At 39.1% G+C, this 19,144-nt stretch overlaps 1 protein-coding gene across 1 annotated transcript in view; it reads left to right on the top strand.

The window, feature by feature from the left end:
* LOC143133612 (uncharacterized) overlaps positions 1 to 8,635 on the top strand; it is a 44,642-nt gene extending 36,007 nt beyond the window's left edge. Inside the window, exons 3-6 of the mRNA XM_076293359.1 lie at positions 6,461 to 6,952; positions 7,244 to 7,369; positions 7,490 to 7,586; positions 7,672 to 8,635. Coding sequence (XP_076149474.1) covers positions 6,461 to 6,952; positions 7,244 to 7,369; positions 7,490 to 7,586; positions 7,672 to 7,864 — 908 coding nt within the window. The 3' untranslated portion in view covers positions 7,865 to 8,635. The remainder of the gene's footprint in view (positions 1 to 6,460; positions 6,953 to 7,243; positions 7,370 to 7,489; positions 7,587 to 7,671) is intronic.
* Positions 8,636 to 19,144: the final 10,509 nt, after the last annotated feature.

Here is a 19,144-nt window from a genome sequence, read left to right as displayed (position 1 = left end):
ATTTACTTTAGTTGTTCAGATACTCTCAATTACACCCCTTTTTACTTTTTACAGGAATTACACTTAAATTTGCGGTTTAATGGTATAATTACATGGGGAAATGTGGGTGGAGCTGTGGAGAGCAGTAGTGTAGTGTGTTAACCACCAGGATCAGGTTTTCCCAAAATGCTAAATCTTTCATACAATATAACTGTCCGTCTACCTCTCTACAGTACATTCTACTTCACTTACCAAAATGTTTCTGGCTACATATCTTCTTTAAGTTATAGCTTAATGTTGGTCTGGTCTGGTTTTCAGATAACTGTTGGCTAGACCTGTGCACCTACTGCCATGTGAGAAGAACATGTGTTGCATTGCACATTGTGCTTCATCATGCCGTGGCCCACTGGTTAGCACTCTGGACTGTAACCGGAGGGTTGCCGGTTCGAGCCCCGACCAGTGGGCCGCGGCTGAAGTGCCCTTGAGCAAGGCACCTAACCCCTCACTGCTCCCCGAGCGCCGCTGTGGTTGCAGGCAGCTCACTGCGTCGGGATTAGTGTGTGCTTCACCTCACTGTGTGCTGTGTTTCACGAATTCACAGATAGGGTTAAATGCAGAGACCAAATTTCCCTCACGGGATCAAAAGAGTATATATACTTATACTTATACTTATACTTATACTCATCATCATCATCATCATCATCATCAATCATCAATCATCAATCATTCATCATAATAATAATAATGTCATTATAAATTAATCAACCTTTTGGTTCTATGAGTAACATGTTGCCTACAGACCTGATATTTGGAGACCTCTGTCATTTTGACTTGCATATTTCATGACGATTACCAGCACTGTCATGTCAAACAAATCTCACATATGCTGAAACCTATGCTATGGGAATGACAATATTCAACGCCAGAAATATTAATTCAGCCTCTTAAGGCATAGGTAAGGTATATGTTGGAAAGAAAACTCTTAAAGGGACAGATCAAGAAACGTAGGCCATAAGTGAACCATTCTGATAAGATACCTTAAAGTCTTCTTAAATGTGAAGAGACAAGGTTATCACGAACTAAAAAACTATGGCTTTGTCCGAAACAATAAAAATCCAATCAAATCAAATATTGGTATAAAATGCTGTCCTCTAAGCTACCTTAATTTTGAAGGCAGCATAGATGTATTCTTCATGCTGCCTTCAACGCCCAAAATTCTAAATCTAATTTTGAGCAGCTGTTGGTAATTGGCAACAGCTGAATGATGTAAATAACTGTGCAGTCGAACATTACGTTATTTTGCTTTCTAGTATCCTGGTAATGTCGTTCTGTGTTGCTACCTTGCTAGGGCATCCAAAACAAAGTTTATGGTACCTTGATGTCACTACGGCAAGTGACTCGTTAGACAGCTGAAGACAGCGAGGCAAGCAGATCGCTACCTTCCGGTTTGGACAAGGCAGCCGTAGGGCAGCCGTGGCCTACTGGTTATGGCTTCGGGCTTGTAACCGAAGGGTTGCCGGTTCAATCCCCGACCAGTAGGAAAAATGTGGGCGGGAAAGTGGTTTGAGCACTGCTCTCCTATGCCCACATCCACGGCTGAAGTGGCACTGAAGTGAAGTGGCAGAAGTGAGGCATTTCTGTTGCAAATTTTTTGTCTTTTTGGGCTAGATTGACTGGCCTACTGAGCAAGGCACCTAACCCCTCACTGCTCCCCGAGCGCTGCTGTAGCAGGCAGCTCACTGCTCCGGGTTAGTGTGTGCTTCACCTCACTGTGTGTTCACTATGTGCTGTGTGTGTTTCACTAATTCACGGATTGGGATAAATGCAGAGACCAAATTTCCCTCACGGGATCAAAAGAGTATATATACTTATACTATACAAACCTGTATTCATTTTTGTACATTAACCTGTTGAGGACTACGGTCACAAATGTGATCAGCTGCGGCTGGTCCCCAGGGAGTACACTTACAAATATGTGATTAGAACGTTCACGAAAAAAAAGTTCTGCACGATGACGCGACAATTGTTTATGTCTTGGCATCTTTTGTCTTGGTTGTCAAATGTGTGGCCTCTTGTTTATTTTCTTTGTTTTTATCTAGGCCTGTCTTAAAGCCTGTGTCTACAAAAGTTTAGACACCCATGCTGAAATTGACTAAAGGGAGGAATAAAAAACATTTTACCTTTTGTCTTAATGCCTTAATTAAAAAAATAGGACATTAATTATTATGACCGCCGCGCAGCGAAGCGGCGGTCATATAGGTTTAGTCAGAATTTTTTTTTTTTTTTTTTTTTTTTAATTCTTTTTCGCATGCCCAAATTTCCGTCAATGAGTCCCGGGACACTGAAAGACCGGGGTACACGAAACTTGGTGGGCATGTAACCCCACATGGATAACATGGAACCATTGTTTTTCGTTTTGATCTGTAGCCCCCCCGCTGGACTGGACCCCCCGAAAGGAGGGTAGGGCAGACACAGTTTTCTGTGAATATCTCGAAAACCGTAGGGTTTAGTAGGACCATTTTTTTTTTTTGTTGATCTCAAGGGGCCATGTCAACCCATTCCATAACCACTCATTTCATGTATAGCGCCACCTAGTTAAACACAAAAAAGTAAAAATGAGGTGTTGTAATTGAAGGTATCTGTGACCTAACATAGTCAAAACTGCACGAAATTGGAAGTGTAGGATCATTATGAGACCCTCTGTATGCACGCCAAATTTTGTGGAATTCCGTTCATGGGGGGCCACACAATAAATTAATTTATGTTACTATACACCAACTGGCCTGTAGGTGGCCGGAGACAGTTTTCTGTGAATATCTCGAGAACCGTAGGGCCTAGGAGGTCCACCTTTTTTTTGTATGTTGGTCTTAAGGGGGCATGTCAACCCATCCCATTACCACTTATTTCATGTATAGCGCCACCTAGTTAAAAATTAAAAAGCCAAAAATTAGGTGTTTTCATCACAATATCTCTGGCTGACATGGTCAAAACTGCACAAAATTAAAAGTGTAGGATCATTTTAACACCTTCCGAATGCATGCCAAGTTTTGTGAACTTTCGTTCATGGGGGGCCTTACAATAAAATGATTTATGTGTACGTTTAGTGACCGTACACCAACAAGGATTCCTGGGACACTGAAAGACCGGGGTACACGAAACTTGATGGGCATGTAACCCCACATGGAGAGCATGGAACCATCATTTTTCGTTTTGATCTGTAGCCCCCGCGCTGGACTGGACCCCCGAAAGGAGGGTAGGGCAGACACAGTTTTCTGTGAATATCTTGAGAACCGTAGGGCCTAGGATGACCAATTTTTTCTGTATGTTTGCCTCCAGGGGTCATGTTAACCCATTCCATGTGCACACATGTGCATAAACAGATACACACGCAGACACATACATTCACAGTAATCATACGTATGATTCATACTCACACAGTAGACATATGTACGCATGCATGCACATGCACAAACACACATACGCAGACAAACACACAAGCACGCACACACACACACACACACACACACACACACACACACACACACCCACACACATAAACATAAACGTGTGCACGCACACATGCACACAATTCAAGAATTTTTTCAGAATTATGAACAGGCAAGATGGGGGTGGGGTTGTATAAAATGAATTTTACATGTGAAATCTATAAACTAATCATGTTTTGGTACTTGTTGTCTAGCAGATACCAGTGAGAATTGAATGTGGATAATGCAATTTAGTGAGACAGTTAGAATCATATAGGCCTTTCAGCGTGATTTATTTTTGTGGAAAAAATGTGCTGGACTGGGCGGCGGTCATATTTTGTACCGCTCTGCGGTACATCTAGTTATATTATAATATATTAGCCTATAATTAATGTGCAGTATGCAGAATTTAGGCATGGCGGCATGTGACATTTCTACAGATCAAAATGACATAGCCTAACAGCTGTTTTGAGTTAAGGCTATATGTTTATTGTTAAGCTTACTGAATAACTACCTGATAGAGATGACAAACTAGCCTGACGAGCCAGACCCACATTAAAATGTAGGGTTTGGGCACTCACCGTTGTGTCACAGTGTTCAGTCCGAGGGGCGGGATAATCGGTTGTCTTTCAAATTCCCTCTGCACACAATAGGACAGCGCTGAGTCCCATGCGTTTTCCCACCAGCGGAGCTAGTTGGGTAGTTCAAACTTTTGCCATTTTAAAACAAGCTTAACTCGTGACACACTGTTGGCCAACAGCAACATCCATCTTCTTTGTTTTCAAGTAGAAAGCCAAACCGTTGCAACTCTGCCATCAATCATTATGTTAAGCCCACCTAACGAGATACACGATTTGATTGGCCTGATAGAAGTTAAATTTTTCGAGCTCACAAGCCAACGGAGAGTTGCTAGACCAGCCCTGGAAGCAAATGTAATTTGCTGCCGCTAGGGTGTGTCTAGATTTCTAGGCTAAGGACAAACCATTTTGTGGAAAGATGCATCATCGTATGAAATTTGCAACAATGACAGTGTGACCACAATGTCAACAGTCTCTAGCGTTGAGTGACATCACGCTCTGTCTGCCACTCACTGTCTGTAGCTGATCGAAATGAAATAAGCTTAAAGCTTTCATGTAAGACTGTATGTTTAGCCTTTTGAATAACTTAATGATATAGAAGACAAGCCATTTTGTAGAGAGATGCATCATCATATGAGACTTTCAATGATGTGACTAAAACAGTCTTGGTAGCATAAGTGACATGTCGCTCTGTCTGCCACTCGTTGTCTAGCTGTGTGGCATTCTGAAACATGCTTAAATTCGGGACCATTGCTATTGCTTGTTTCAAATCGGGACCTTGCAGTTGGAATTATCGTTTGTTTATTCAAAGTCTCAAGTCCAAAGTAGCCTGGGCTAGGGATCGACCGATATGGTTTTTTCAAGGCCGATACCGATATCAATTATTACCAAAACAGGAGGAGGAATTCGCTAAATGAAGGAAGTGGGTGCTTTACTTATTGATCCGGATCAAAGAGACAATAGCTTACAAAGTGGTGTTTTTGTAACTTCAGTGTAGATGATTGTGATTCATTGCAACTTCAGAAATGTAGGCTAACCTTCCTTACCTTCGAAAAACAGCTCCGTACAGCTGAAGCCCAGTCTACAGTCTGCCTCAGTGAGAATCCTAAACTTTCTCTGTGTTCAGTCTTCGATCCTGATTGGCTGCATTCGTGCTAACTAACAAATCAGACGGTGTAGTGGGCGGGACAATGCTCTTGACCAGAGTAGCAAATGCAGGGAGTGAGAGAAGCTTTACAGACAAAGTAGCGTGTTTCATTATTTATCATTATTTAATATTATTTATTATTATAAAAATGCTAAATATCGGCCCTAATAATCGGCCAGGCCGATAATTGGTCGACCCCTAGCCTGGGCTATTCGAAGTGTCAGTTTATTGCACATCATGTTTACGTCATTTTGATTAGCCACTGCATACCCATGTTTGTTGGCGTGCAAAATCCATGGAAACCATTTTATGCAAGCAAACTGCATACAGTGATTCTTTATGGTTGAGGTCAGACATGACAATCCTCCAAATATCATGCATCTTGACCCGTGCTGTGCCCTGATTCAGTGCTGCCAAAACTCTGCTTACCTGCTCTGTCTCTGGCCCTGCACTGTGCTGTGTGAGGGGGGAGTGGCTACAGTAGAGCGGAGAAAGCCAATGTCAGCTTCTTTGACCGATATATTTAACAATATGTTTTGCATTACTTATCCAAACAACATCAAACTTGGCACTGCACTTACTCGTGCCCATAGCAAGACACTTGCCACGTTTGAAATCAATCGGACGAATGGTTCGAGAGATATGCAAATAATAGACACACTGACAGACAGACAGACAGATGTTCCTGTCATTTATAGATATATTATTATTATTATTATTATTATAATTATGATTAATAATAGTAATAATTAATAATTAATAATTAATAATTAATAATTAAAGATAATAATAATAATAACCCTCAGGGACTTTTCTGCCATTAAACAATTGAACAATAAGAACACTGAATCTATATAATGTTGGCGTGGGATTCTAGAAGAAACCAGGAAATTAATTCACTCTCTGGGGAACGACATTGCCACTCCTCAAGAGGTTAAAACAATTCAGTAAAGATTTATGATAAGGCGACAAAGCTGGTAGTCACACATGTATAACTAAATGCGTCCATTTAGTTAAAGTCTGGTTAGCTATGACCTCATGTTGACAGTTATACCTGTGCCCTGTTTTGTTAAAATACTTTCTCCTCATTTCAATAATGTGACAAAGCAGCAAAAAATTCCTCTCAAAAAACAGGGATTCACAACTTCTCTATTTTCCACAATCCATTCATTACTGCATTGCTGCCATGGTATTTCCATGTATGCAGTATTCAAGGTTTTACCATTTCATACCATAATAAATTGTTCATTCATTCTGATTTCTGATTGCAGAACAGATGGACGAAGTGCATACAGAATCACCGGCTGAAGTAACCTGCCCATTATGTGGGGTAAGGTTTGATACAAAGAAGGGACTATCCAATCATGTGCGAGGCCATCTTAAGAGACTGGGAAAAGCATACTCTACAGCTACTTTTCGATCTCCACTTGACATTTTAAAGCAGTTGATGAGCAATAGAAAAGAGTTTCAGAAAACTCTCCAAGCTTTCCATAAGCGACAAATTACTTCTAAAACTTATAGCAGGAAAGATCCATTTTTCTTATCCATTGAATCATTTACAGAAAATGATCAGAATTGTTGTGAAGTGCTAGCTGAAGGAGCCAAAAATAAACAGTTTGAGGTTACAGATTCAGAAAAATCCCCCCCCTCAAGTGATTTGATAGGAATGCTGAAAAAGCGGAAGGCACATCAAGTGAAGAATCTCAATCATACAACAAGGAAAGCTCTCAGTTTACCACTGCAACAGACTGACTCCCTCTCAGGTGATTTTTATTTTAACCTTACCTAACCACCCTCAGGCATTCAAATTATACGTACACTGTACATACTGCATATAACTGTTTTTGTATTATTATGTGCTATAAATTGATAGTTTTAATATGATTGTCTTGTAATATTGTAAGTCACTTTGGATAAAAATGTCTGCTAAATACCATTACCATGATAGGCAGATGGATATTTTGTTATAGTTGGTTGTGAAGTAGGAATCACACAATCACATGCAATTAGGATTGCACATTAGGAGTTATCATTTCAATATGCTTTCTTCGCAGAAAAAAGTCATTTAAACGGGAAGGTGTGTGAACATTGTAATGCAGCATTTCATAGTGGTATCAGTCTGTCCAATCACCTTCGGGCATATGAAAAACGAAAGAGAGCTGCGCTGCGCTATGGCACAAGTAAGTTATTCTTTGGAAAAGGATAAAAAGTTATACAGGTGAAATTGTTTCTTTACTTCCAAACTCCATTTCCATAACCACAAATGTGATTTTATGCCTTTTATACTTTACGCCATATAGCATACGACTGCAAACAAAGGAAGCAGAGGTCTGGATCCAAGAAAAAAATATTTCCTCTACCCTACACTACCGAGAAAATTTATCGACTCACATGCAGGTATTACATGCCTTACACATTTTTATTTTCCTTGTATGCACCACAATTACAGAGTGTTTTTTTAAATATCTTATTTACTTTGTAGATTCTGTGATTTGGTGTTCCAAGGCCCTTTATCTGTTCAAGAGGACTGGATCAAGCATTTACAGAGACACATCATTAATACCAGTGTTCCACATACTGGAGTATGCATGGTTGAGGTGACATCCTTGCCCATGGGCCCTGTCAGTGAAAGGAGGACAGAAGCCTCCTTATTTTTGACTGAAGTATTAACTTGAAGATAAGATCAGTAAAAATATTTGTATCGCGCATATTTCAAAAGGCACATACTGTTTTGATGTTGCAGCAGTGTTATTTTTATTGGTAACACTTTACTTTAGGGAACATACTGTATATTGGCCATTAATACATAACTAGTATGTCTGTATGGGTGACTTATAAACATATGGGTTTGCATTAAACATTGTTAATGATTTTCATAAAACTTTATAGCCAAGAATAGATTACTTATTCAATGAAAATAGGCAAATGAATGAAATTGGTGATGCTTAAGAAACTTTAGTGGTTTACTTTTACACCAGTAACCGATACCTCCTTATCCTCTTATCTAACTGTGGGGTAAAAATGTTAATATTGTTAATTGATCATGTATGTTCCATACAATACAGTATTATCTTTTTATTACAGTTGGCATTGAAATTTAATTTGTCATGACGTTTATTTTTATGGACTGATAAATCTTAAATATTATATTCCCATATTTGTGTTGGACTTTCTACCAAACCAAAGGCTTCTGCCAGAGTGGTGGATACGTTTTATAAATTTTGTATCATTTTCAAAATTGTATATGTTGTTTATGTTCTTTTTTCGGCTAAATATGGGTTTACAGATGATCACATTCTGTTTTTATTTGCATTTTACACAACATCTCAACTTTTTTTGAATTTGTCTGAAACTGTCATTGTAATTGTGTGTTTTTTATCATTAGAATTGTATCATACCTTCATCATTTTCCTTCTTAGAGTAACATGATGTTATTTAACCCCTCACTTGTGCCTATAGCTACTTCTGTTTGTTGTGACAATGACTAAACAGGTATTACTACAGGCTATGAAGTCTGACGTGTCTGGAGAAGAGAAGGAGAACTAACTGACATATTGGATTATAAGGAACCAATTCAAAACCCAGCACCACCACCTTCTGTAGAACCTAGGTACAATTTCTTTTTCTCTTCTAACCTGCCTTTGTGTGTTACGGTTACGGTTAGGGTTGCAAAATTCCGGGAATTTTCAAAGTTGGAAACTCTCCGTGGGAATTGCCCAAAAAAGGCCCAAAAAGAAATGATCACATTCATCTAATCTTTCCTAACGATCCGCTAGCTGTCTGCCCCATAAGAAGTAGGTCAAAAAAACGTGTCTCTGTAGGCAGCCTAGGCTCTGAGATCTGTACACAAAAACAATTGCTACCAATAAGGGTTGGCAACCCACTCAAAGGCAAAATAAAATGTTTCAACCAATAACCGACGAGATGTGCGTTTGGGAGAGTTTTAATTGAACGGGAGGGAGTAGCGAGCTAGCTCTCTGTTTTGATTGAACATCAACAGAAGTGACGTATCCCCGCTGTCACTGATACAACCTTTAACGGGAATTAATGGGAATAAACTGATAATTTTTAATATGGCAAATTAGTCTATAACAGGGAACTTAAAATGTAATTGACAAAACCCCATCTTGCAGCATAATATTAGTTAACACAACCTGATTTAATGCAATGTTGAATTTCTACACTGCACACTAGACATAAAGGAAACTAACTAACTTATTCATTTGTCATGTATACAAACCTTACTGTTCTGTAACTGACCCTAGACAGATGAGTCAGACCCTTGAGTCGTGGATCTGCTCAAGGTTTCTTTCTAAATATGTATCTCCAATTCTAGGGAGATTTTCCTCGCCCCTGTTACTCATGGGCCTTCTTTGATTGTTTAACACTCTGTAAAGAGCCATGAGACATGTGTAATGTTTTGGCATTCAAATTAAAAATTGAAATTAAATTAAAAATTAAATTAAAAAAATAAGAAACGTATGGTGCGTTCATGCGCATGGGAAAAATATTTTTCCCAGTGAAAACATAATTGTGAACAACATCTCATGTGGTAATAACTGGCCCCGTTGTGGGCTTGTCGTCACTTTTGTCCTCATTCAAATGGCTGGTCTGATTTAGCTTGACAACTTTATGAATAATCATAATCTATGAGGGTTTTTTTACCATTTTATGTACAAAGTGATAGTCAGTCAATGTTCCAACCAATCGGATTTTGTTGTTAAGTGGCGTGGTGTACCTTGGGCAGTTCAGTGGCTTCGGTGTTGCTAGCTTAGCATGCTAGTAAACTGTGAGGGATCAAGCAGTCGGCATGGGACGCAGAGGCAAAAGGTTGACCAAAAAGAGAATTTATTTCTCAAAATTATGACAAAATAACATGGAGGTTCTGGGCCCAAAATAAGGGAACTTAAACAGAACTAAACTTAAGCAAACAAAGCACAAGATACCCTGACCACTGTCTCTCACACTGTGACAAAGGGCAAACTTAAATACTAGTGACCAAAACCATAATTAACACAAAGGGGAAATGACTAAATCAATTAAGACTGAAATAATAAAACCATTTCAAAGAAACCCAAATAATTCTGTGACGAAGTATTTTAACTATATTAAATGAAATAAATAAAGAAATACAGAATTATGTAATACAAAACAAGAGACAGAAAATCCCAAATCCCAACTTAACTTCCCCATGACTAGACTAGAAGGTGGACTTGGCTGGAGCGCTCTTAAGACAGCGGAACGTTTGGCTCCGTCTTGACAACCCAATGTTCCACCCGGAGACAACACCGTGACGCACCCGGCAAGTTGGCCAGACTCACTGATCTATGTGTTCTTTATAGATCAGTGGCCAGACTCGATCCAGGAAGCAAACAAACATAAATTAGTGAAATGATACTTAATGAAAGTGATAACGTAAATAATACTTAACAAAACATAATCAACCAAATGCATGCACTCATTTTAGTGACCATGTAATGTTAAGAATTTGAATAAAGTTTGAATGTGTAACAGAATCAAATGTGTCGGTTTTAACCGTTTTAACGTGGGCATGTTCGGATGTTTTTGTGATGTAGATACTGAGATGTTATGTAGGATGTATGTAGTGTATGTATGCGTAATGCAACAATATAAATGCATAAATGTACAAACTTAAGAAACGTGAGTGAGTGCAAAGAGGAGGGGTTACCGACAGGTAGGCTACTGGCGTGAGTGTGAGGACGTGGCTGCGTCCCTCACATAAGGTCATCCTTAAAAATATTCTTGTTTGCAGTAACAGCCAAAAAAATGAAAAAAATGGGTCGGTAGGTAGGTCAATATTGTTTTTTTTCAAGATTCAAATAAAAAAAAAAGTACAATTTTGGTCATGGCGATTACGTAGGTATGAATTTAAACAAATGTGCATATTGTGACGTAACTGACCGGGTCCTCAACCCGTGCCTTCAGGCGCATCATTGCAAACCTCAATCTGATGCAGGTTATGTAGACCAGCCTTTCTCAAACTTCTTTGACCTGAGGCCCAGTCATGGCAAACTTTGGGGTCATAGGGCTCATCTACACTTACCCAACCCCACTCCCTCCAAATCAAATTGTCATTATCATTATCACAATCATTATTATGCCTTTATTATGTATTGTTATACATGCACTTTCACTTAAATGTTTTGTGACATGCACATCAGAGGACTGCTTTACTAATGTAAGATATAATTAGTTTCATTGCTTTTGCATGGTTGCATGATGCTTGCATAAGAAAATAAATACTTCTCAAAACAGCAACAATTATATGGGTGCTATTGTTTTGGGATGTTTCCCTCATGCAAGCATCCATCATACATTGGTAGGAAATGGAGAAAAAAAATACATGTTTTTTAATTAAGTTTAATTTGAATGCCTGAATGTAAGGATTCAGGAAACACAATACCAGCTTTTTGGGCGAGCAGATAGGCGTAAATCACTGATCTGTTGATCTTTAACAGATAAAAAGAAGGCTACAATAGCTTTTGGCCACGTTATATTCAAATTTGACTATACAATACTCAGTGCTATACAGTGTATTATACAGTCTCTGCTCTGTTTCTATGGAAGTTCCAAAAATCAACGTCGTTCTATTAAGTGTCGTTAAACAATTAAATAGCATTCAACAGGTTGAAGCGGAGCTTTGATACCAACGTTATCGATTAGTTTCAGTTTCTCTCGCGCAGACGCCTGCATTGAATGAACGCTCATACCACCACTTTATTGTATGGCTCCATGTTTAATGATATCGATAGCAGAAAACGTTTGTTTTCTTTTTTGTCGGTCCGCGGTATCTTGATCAACTGCACAGCAAATTATCAGACGAAGCACCAGGCCTAATTTCACTCCACGACTCCGCGGACCAGCAGTCTCCACGTTGCGGACCCATATTTTGAGAAATGCTGAATAGACCACAACCAATTTCAATTCTTCAACACGGTCACCGTTAGACTAGAGGGGAGAAAGGATGGCAAAAGATCTGGGCACAGTTCTTCCAGAGCTTCGTGCCAAGTAATAAGCGTTGTCGAGATGTTTGTGTGAATGAAACAAAGCGTATAGGCCAGAGTGTGATATGCGTAAACCAATGGTGTAGAGATGACGCCACAGGGTTTTATTTAAGAGAGCCTACATTTGTATGTAGGCAATTTATATTCACAATACTTAGGCCTACTAAAATAAATAGTATTTTATTTGTATTGGTTGTTTAGAGTAAAAAAAAAATTGGTCGGTCTTAACGCAAGTTTACAACCGGCAAGTCGGTCGGACTAAAAGGGGGAAAAAAAATTAATATTTGGGTCGGTTCTAAATTGACAGGGTCGGTCGGGTTACGGCAAACAAAAATATTTTTAAGGATGGCCTAAACCATAGGCAGAGAAAGGGATCCCCGCTAGCATGTTAGCTGGCTTACTAAACTAAGCTAAGTTAGCTAGCTTTGTAAACTAAGATAAGTGAAAATATATTTACGAACGAATCATATTACTTATGAAACAATGTTTATGTTTGTATGTAGCCCCTTCTTAACGGGTGTGCACGTTACCAGACACTTAAAACTACAACCCCAAATCAGAAAAAGTTGGGACGATGTGTAAAATGTGAATAAAAACAAAATGTAATAATGGCCTGTCAAAATAATCTTAGCATTTATAGCGCAAATTAATTTAGTCTTGTATGCAGTGGAGAAAATGACAGCGCATGGCGAGAAAGAAAGTGGGTCCAAATTCACCCATTCTTCTCAGTTGACCTACTTGTGAAGTGGCCTACTCATCACACAGACATCACATATATCACATCACATGAAAGAGCTTTTTCTCAGCTTTTAAACAATGTTAGCTGCTAATTGCTGTGGTGAAAGGTTGTGCAAGAAAAGTAAATAATATGATTAAATGTAATCGTATTATTCTGCATAATGATGGTTCTGCGCCCTTCTCCCTACCCATTCATCTCGGTGGAATACTTCACGAACCCTTCGTACAACACATGGCAAACCATATATCAGAATAAACAGCAGACCTTACCGAACACAAAGGTGCAAAGCAGTCCCCTGTACAGTTAGCCGTTCCACAGTAATCCGCAAATTTCGACATGCATGTCTTCAAATTTGGGCTTTAAGTTTCACAATGTGTTTAAATTGTTCTACATTATTTCATAACATGCCAAATAGAAAATAAATGTTAAATATAGCCTAAATATCTGTAAATATTAAAATCAGATGATTTACAGTTCTATGTAATATGTCATGTTTCATGTTTTTGTAATGTTTCATAGGCTAATGCAGGTCTACTGCTGTGAATAGGCTGAATACAACTTTGATCATTTTTATAGCCTACTACTGTATAGTTAACTTTGGCCTTGGTGCCCTGACATGTGGCCTTTGTGCCCTCCACCAAATATGCCCAACTGAAGGCCAAGTGGCCTTGCCCCTAAAATTGTGAAATTCCAAGCCTGCTCTTAATAGCCGCCAGTCTTTGAGAAGACGTGAAATATCCACTGGAATTTTGTTTCTTTCTATTACACATGCCAGTGTTATGTGGCTAAGCTGCTGCCTAGCAGGTAAAACACATTCAAATGGCTATAGCCTACATTTAAAACAATTTATTAGCTAGAAATGATGCCACATGTCTACATTCAATGCTTTTTTAAGCCACTTCGAAAGTTTGTTTAGATCCAGTGATTTAAGTTTGTTTAGATCCAGTGATTCTGCCGTCATGGAAATGGAACATCACACTTCGGTACTGCCATGTACAATCTCTGCTTGAGTGCATTATGACATCGAATGGAATATTTAGTTGCCAACCTGAATTCCGCTTTGTACAATATGAATAAAAAAGAATGATTTACAAATCATGTCAACACTATGTTTAATTGAGAATAGTTTAAAGACAACATTTAAGAGTGTGTCCATGAGAGGACCAGGCGGGGGTGACACATGCTACGTCACCGATTTTGATGAAACTTGGACAGTTTGAAGGGTCCACCTAAAAACTCAAAAAGCCAAAATAGTACATTTGAAACAACCCAGGGGGAGTTAGGCCCCCGTCCTTGTTTTAGGCCAAAAAACCTCAAAAAAAGGCCCAAAATTGCATAAAATGTTGACATCCCTCCTGCTGTCAGATTTAAACACAGCAAAGTAACAATCCATGCCATCAAAGGTCCATCCAAGGTTAGTTTAAAACTGGAGTTACAAGGCGTAAGGTGTGACTGGTGTCAGTCCAGGACTGCACGTATCTACTATGTCAAATGCCTTTTGGCGAATACCCAAAAAATAGCAATATTCAGACCTGAATATCTCCGATGAGCAACCTCCTTTTTTCAAAATTCTTTCTGCACATGGAAGGGCCATCTGTGGACTTCATAAATCAAAAGAAAAATGCTCGGCCTTTTTATTATTTTTGTCGCTGTAACCGCCTAAATAGTGTGATCCAGCCAGTGATTTCAAATACATATCTATTTCAATGATTGGTTGAAACATAATGTTTAGGTCATTTATGGTGGACAAATGGAGATATATTATCATCAATCATGTCTACTGATCAAATCCAAGCTAGATTTAATGTCCTAAGTGCAATATATTCTTTAAGGTAGCTCAAAATGACATCATTGGGTGACATACACCAGTATACCCGTAGGTCCAATATTTGCAAATGTGATATCTCCAACATATCTCAGGGCTAGAAACAGTCACTTGGATTCAAATAATAACTTGTAACATTTTGGCAGCCAAAGGTCAAAGGTCAAGGTCACTGTGACCTTATGTATATCCCTTTGTGGTGGATAAATCTCAAAAAATCCCTGACATAATTTCATATGTGATACAAATATTCACTTTGACTCACAGATAACAAATATTTGAATCTGGTGGTCAAAGGTCGAGGTCAAGGACCTTGCATTCTTGAGAAAATTATATATCATAAATGCCTGTAGGGATGTTTTTTCAAATTTGGTACAAATATTCACTTGCACTTTTGTCTTCGTCATTCATCGGTGACCTTCAGAAGGCTCAACAGTGGTATCTGGCATCTCAGACCCAGCTCCCTCCACACTCATGATAGGTTGTCTACCAACCAATACCGACACATTTTTTGGTAATTTGTCTTCTTTGCTGTGGCCGTTTATGATCCGATCAGCAACACAGCCAAGCAAACTGCAGTCCCTTGATGTGGGCACCCACAAATACCAACAAATTCTTCAGTTAATCATCTTTTTTGCTGTGGCCATTTATGATCCCATCAGCAACTATACAACAAACAAAACACCAACCCTTAATGAGGGCACCAAGAAGTACCACCAAAGTCTTTAGTCATTCCTGTTCTTTTTCTCCCACAGTTTCTGATCCAATCAGCAACATAACCAGACCAACTGTAAGCCCTTGATGTGGGCACCCACAAATACCTACACATTCTTCAGTCAATCCTCTTCATTGCTTTGGTGGTTTATTATCTGATCATTAACATACCCAGTCAAACCGCAAGCCTTTGATGCAGACACCAACAAATACCAACAAATATTTAGATACCAACTACCAACCATTGTCACAAATTCTTCAGTCATTCCTGTTTGTTGCTATGGCCATTTATGATCCGATCAGCAACATACCAACATACCAAGCAATATCATAAATTCTCCACTCATTCCTCTTCATTACTGTGGACACTTATGATCTGATCAACAACATACACAGCCGACATGCAAGCCCTTGATGTAGGCACCAACAACTACCACTCCAAAAACACAGCAGCAGCGTCTCAGAGTCAATTCAGGTTACAACATGACCCCAAATAGTATGTGAGTGCCATAGCCATTGGCTTGCCTTTTCAGCAGCCTCCGATATTTGTTACAGCTCCTTTCAGTGACCTTCCTCAAAAAAAGTCTAACAGAAGTTTTGTGGCTGATTATATTTGGGTGGTGAAAGGTCAATATTACTCTGACCTCACAAAAAAAAACTATTTCACTATTCACTAAAAAATATTTTTACAACTTGAACATGATATCCTGGAAACACAGAGTATTGTTATTATTGTTATTATCACATGATAATAACATTGTTATTTTTCATGTGATAAATGGTTTTAACATTGGAAAATGTTAATCTAGCTTGGCATTACTCAATTAGCACTGTCCCATTAGCCCAACACAGCAGACAGCGGTCATATGCAGGAATTAAAGTGGGAGGAACGCAGTTCCGCCACCTCGGATAATTTAATAATAAATATATTCTTTCATACCAACGATACAGCACGATTATATTGTTAAAATAATTGGGGAGTTAATTTTCATGTGTACAGAGGTGACCAAGAAGCTATCAATTCTTGTCCAAAAAGTATTGCTACACCACAATACTCAATATTTTGTCCAACAGTGAGTCATTCTCCCCGTTGCACTGACACTGGATTTAAGGGTTCCCCCACCTGCCAAATCCCACTTTATCCACTGGTCATGTGGCATGCAATGGAAACAGATTCACAAGTAATGTACATTATCATGTTTTCAATGTTTCAGACAGATTTCCTTGTGGGACCCTAACATGAAGCTAGGTGGTTATACCATATCAGAGTCTCTGCTTTAAAACAACTTGTACTAATAAGCAGGGTCTACAGACATGTTTTTACGATGGATGGACATCGAGGTACAGTAGGCTACGAAACAAGTAAAGCCCACCCAATACCCAAAGTAACCATCATGTCCTTGTCCACGGGGGCAGCCGTGGCCTACTGGTTAGTGCTTCGGCCTTGTAACCGAAGGGTTGTCGGTTTGAACCCCGACCAGTAGGAGCGGCTTACAAGTTATTATTTGAGTCCAAGTGACTGTTTCTAGCCCTGAGATATGTTGGAGATATCACATTTGCAAAAATTAGACCTACGGGTATACTGGTGTATGTCACCCGATGATGTCATTTACCTTAAGGAATATATTACACTCAGGACATTAAATGTAGCTTGGATTTGATCAGTAGACATGATTGATGATAATATATCTCCATTTGTCCACCATAAATGACCTAAACATTATGTTTCAACCAATCATTGAAATAGATATGTATTTGAATATATGAATTTGAATATATTTCACTGGCTGGATCACACTATTTAGGCGGTTACAGCGACAAAAATAATAAAAAGGCCGAGCATTTTTCTTTTGATTTATGAAGTCCACAGATGGCCCTTTCATGTGCAGAAAGAATTTTGAAAAAAGGAGGTTGCTCATCGGAGATATTCAGGTCTGAATATTGCTATTTTTTGGGTATTCGCCAAAAAGCATGTGACATACAAGGATTAAAGTTCTCCGTCATAGGACGGATTTCCGTCAATTTGATTTTAGAAATGTCATATTTGAGATCGATGCAGATCCGATGAGAAAAAAAATAGGAGGGGGGGGGACTGTCACCTTTGCTTTTCCTTTTTTAAGGCAACTACAAATATTAGGTAAATGTTTAAAGACCTAATGTTCTTGAGAACTTTCTGTGTCTCAATCCGTGACCGCTCAAGAAGATACATCCTATACGGCCTACGTCAGCCATGAGTTTCGCTTTGTATGTTGTAGCTACACACTTGTCTCGGGCGTTTGCTTAAAAAAAAGAACACGTATGGAGGACTATAACAGTCTAAAAGTTGGATTATAGTGACACAATCGAGACAGCTGATGAGGTTGGCCAATCCGTTTAACTTTTTTGGATATGATATTGTGAGCTCTATGTGCGAATTCGGAGGCTGTGTTCTTTCCGTGCATCAATGTAGACACTTACTATCGCGAACTCTTGTCAGGGGAGGTCATTCATTTTGGGTGTCACCTATGACTTGAACAGATAGCCTGCTATGCCACCCGATGTAGGCTACTATTATTGTTACAGTTTTTAATCAATGCAACTAACATTATGTGTAAAGCGACGCAATATAAACCGTAGCCTATGCAATTTATTATCCCGTCTGCTATGACATACAACAATGTTTTTCACAATTTGCGACGGAAGGTTTTGACTGAGCGTGTCGAGTAAGGGGGTCAGTCGTGTTTGTGACGCACAGACAGCCTTGTAGCCTATTTTGCTTAGGCCTCACTTTTAACGACAATAGGTTGTGAGTGTATGTTGACAAAAAACCATACAATTAAAATAGTCAACTTAAAACTTTGCTATAAAATATTATTAATTTATAGCACAAAACCATAACCAGTGGGCCTACCAGAACCTCGCATATTAGCGTCATGATTTGTGTGCGTCTATTTGGCAAGGCCACTAGCTGTCATGGATGCGTTGTTGCTAAAGGAAGGCAGGTGTCAAAAGTAAAAAAATAAATGCAGATGGGCAGCTGTTGGAAACGGGGGAGAACTAACAAGCCATGGTGTAAAGAAATTAAAGTGCCAGGAGTTTGCTTTTGCGCGGTTCGCTGCAAGAAAATTGTTTATGGATGCAATAGGAAAACGTTTTAGCACGCCACCAATCAGAAGACCGCCATAAGGTTAACGTTCGTGCACTTCAGGACATCTTACCTGGTGCAACTAGCCACCACGACAGAGGTAGGCTACGTTTATCTATGGCTGACCGTTTTTACGTTTAGAAAGTAGGCTACGCATGTTCTTTCATAGCGCAACACGACCTGTCCTTAACCATATCGCAACCTCTTGTCAACCTTATACAATCTGTTGCTAAAGACAAAAGCGCCGTCTCCAGATTGTCGTTACAAATGCGCAGATCTCCTGCATGAGCACACACAGTATTGCTGCTCATTGGAAAACTGAGTTGTCTGTAAAACTCAAAATTACCATGTTATCATTAAATGCGGATGAGGCAACAAATGGAAATATGAACAATATCTAGAATGTTCTGATTTCTTACTTTGATGAGGAAATGGGAAGTCTTGCAAACTTGATTTTATAGATTTTACTTGGTGTTGAATTGCATATTAACAAGAAAAAAATCTCCCCTTTAAACACTTTTGGCCTGAAGT

Source organism: Alosa pseudoharengus, unplaced genomic scaffold (genome assembly GCF_046254945.1).
Source record: "Alosa pseudoharengus isolate Yale_2024_CS ecotype anadromous, Long Island Sound unplaced genomic scaffold, YU_APseudo_1.1 YU_APseudo_1.1_scf_2, whole genome shotgun sequence".
NCBI classification, from domain to species: Eukaryota; Metazoa; Chordata; class Actinopteri; order Clupeiformes; family Clupeidae; genus Alosa; species Alosa pseudoharengus.
The sequence above is the reverse complement of the archived record's forward strand: the minus strand, read 5'-3'. Positions and strand labels throughout refer to the sequence as shown.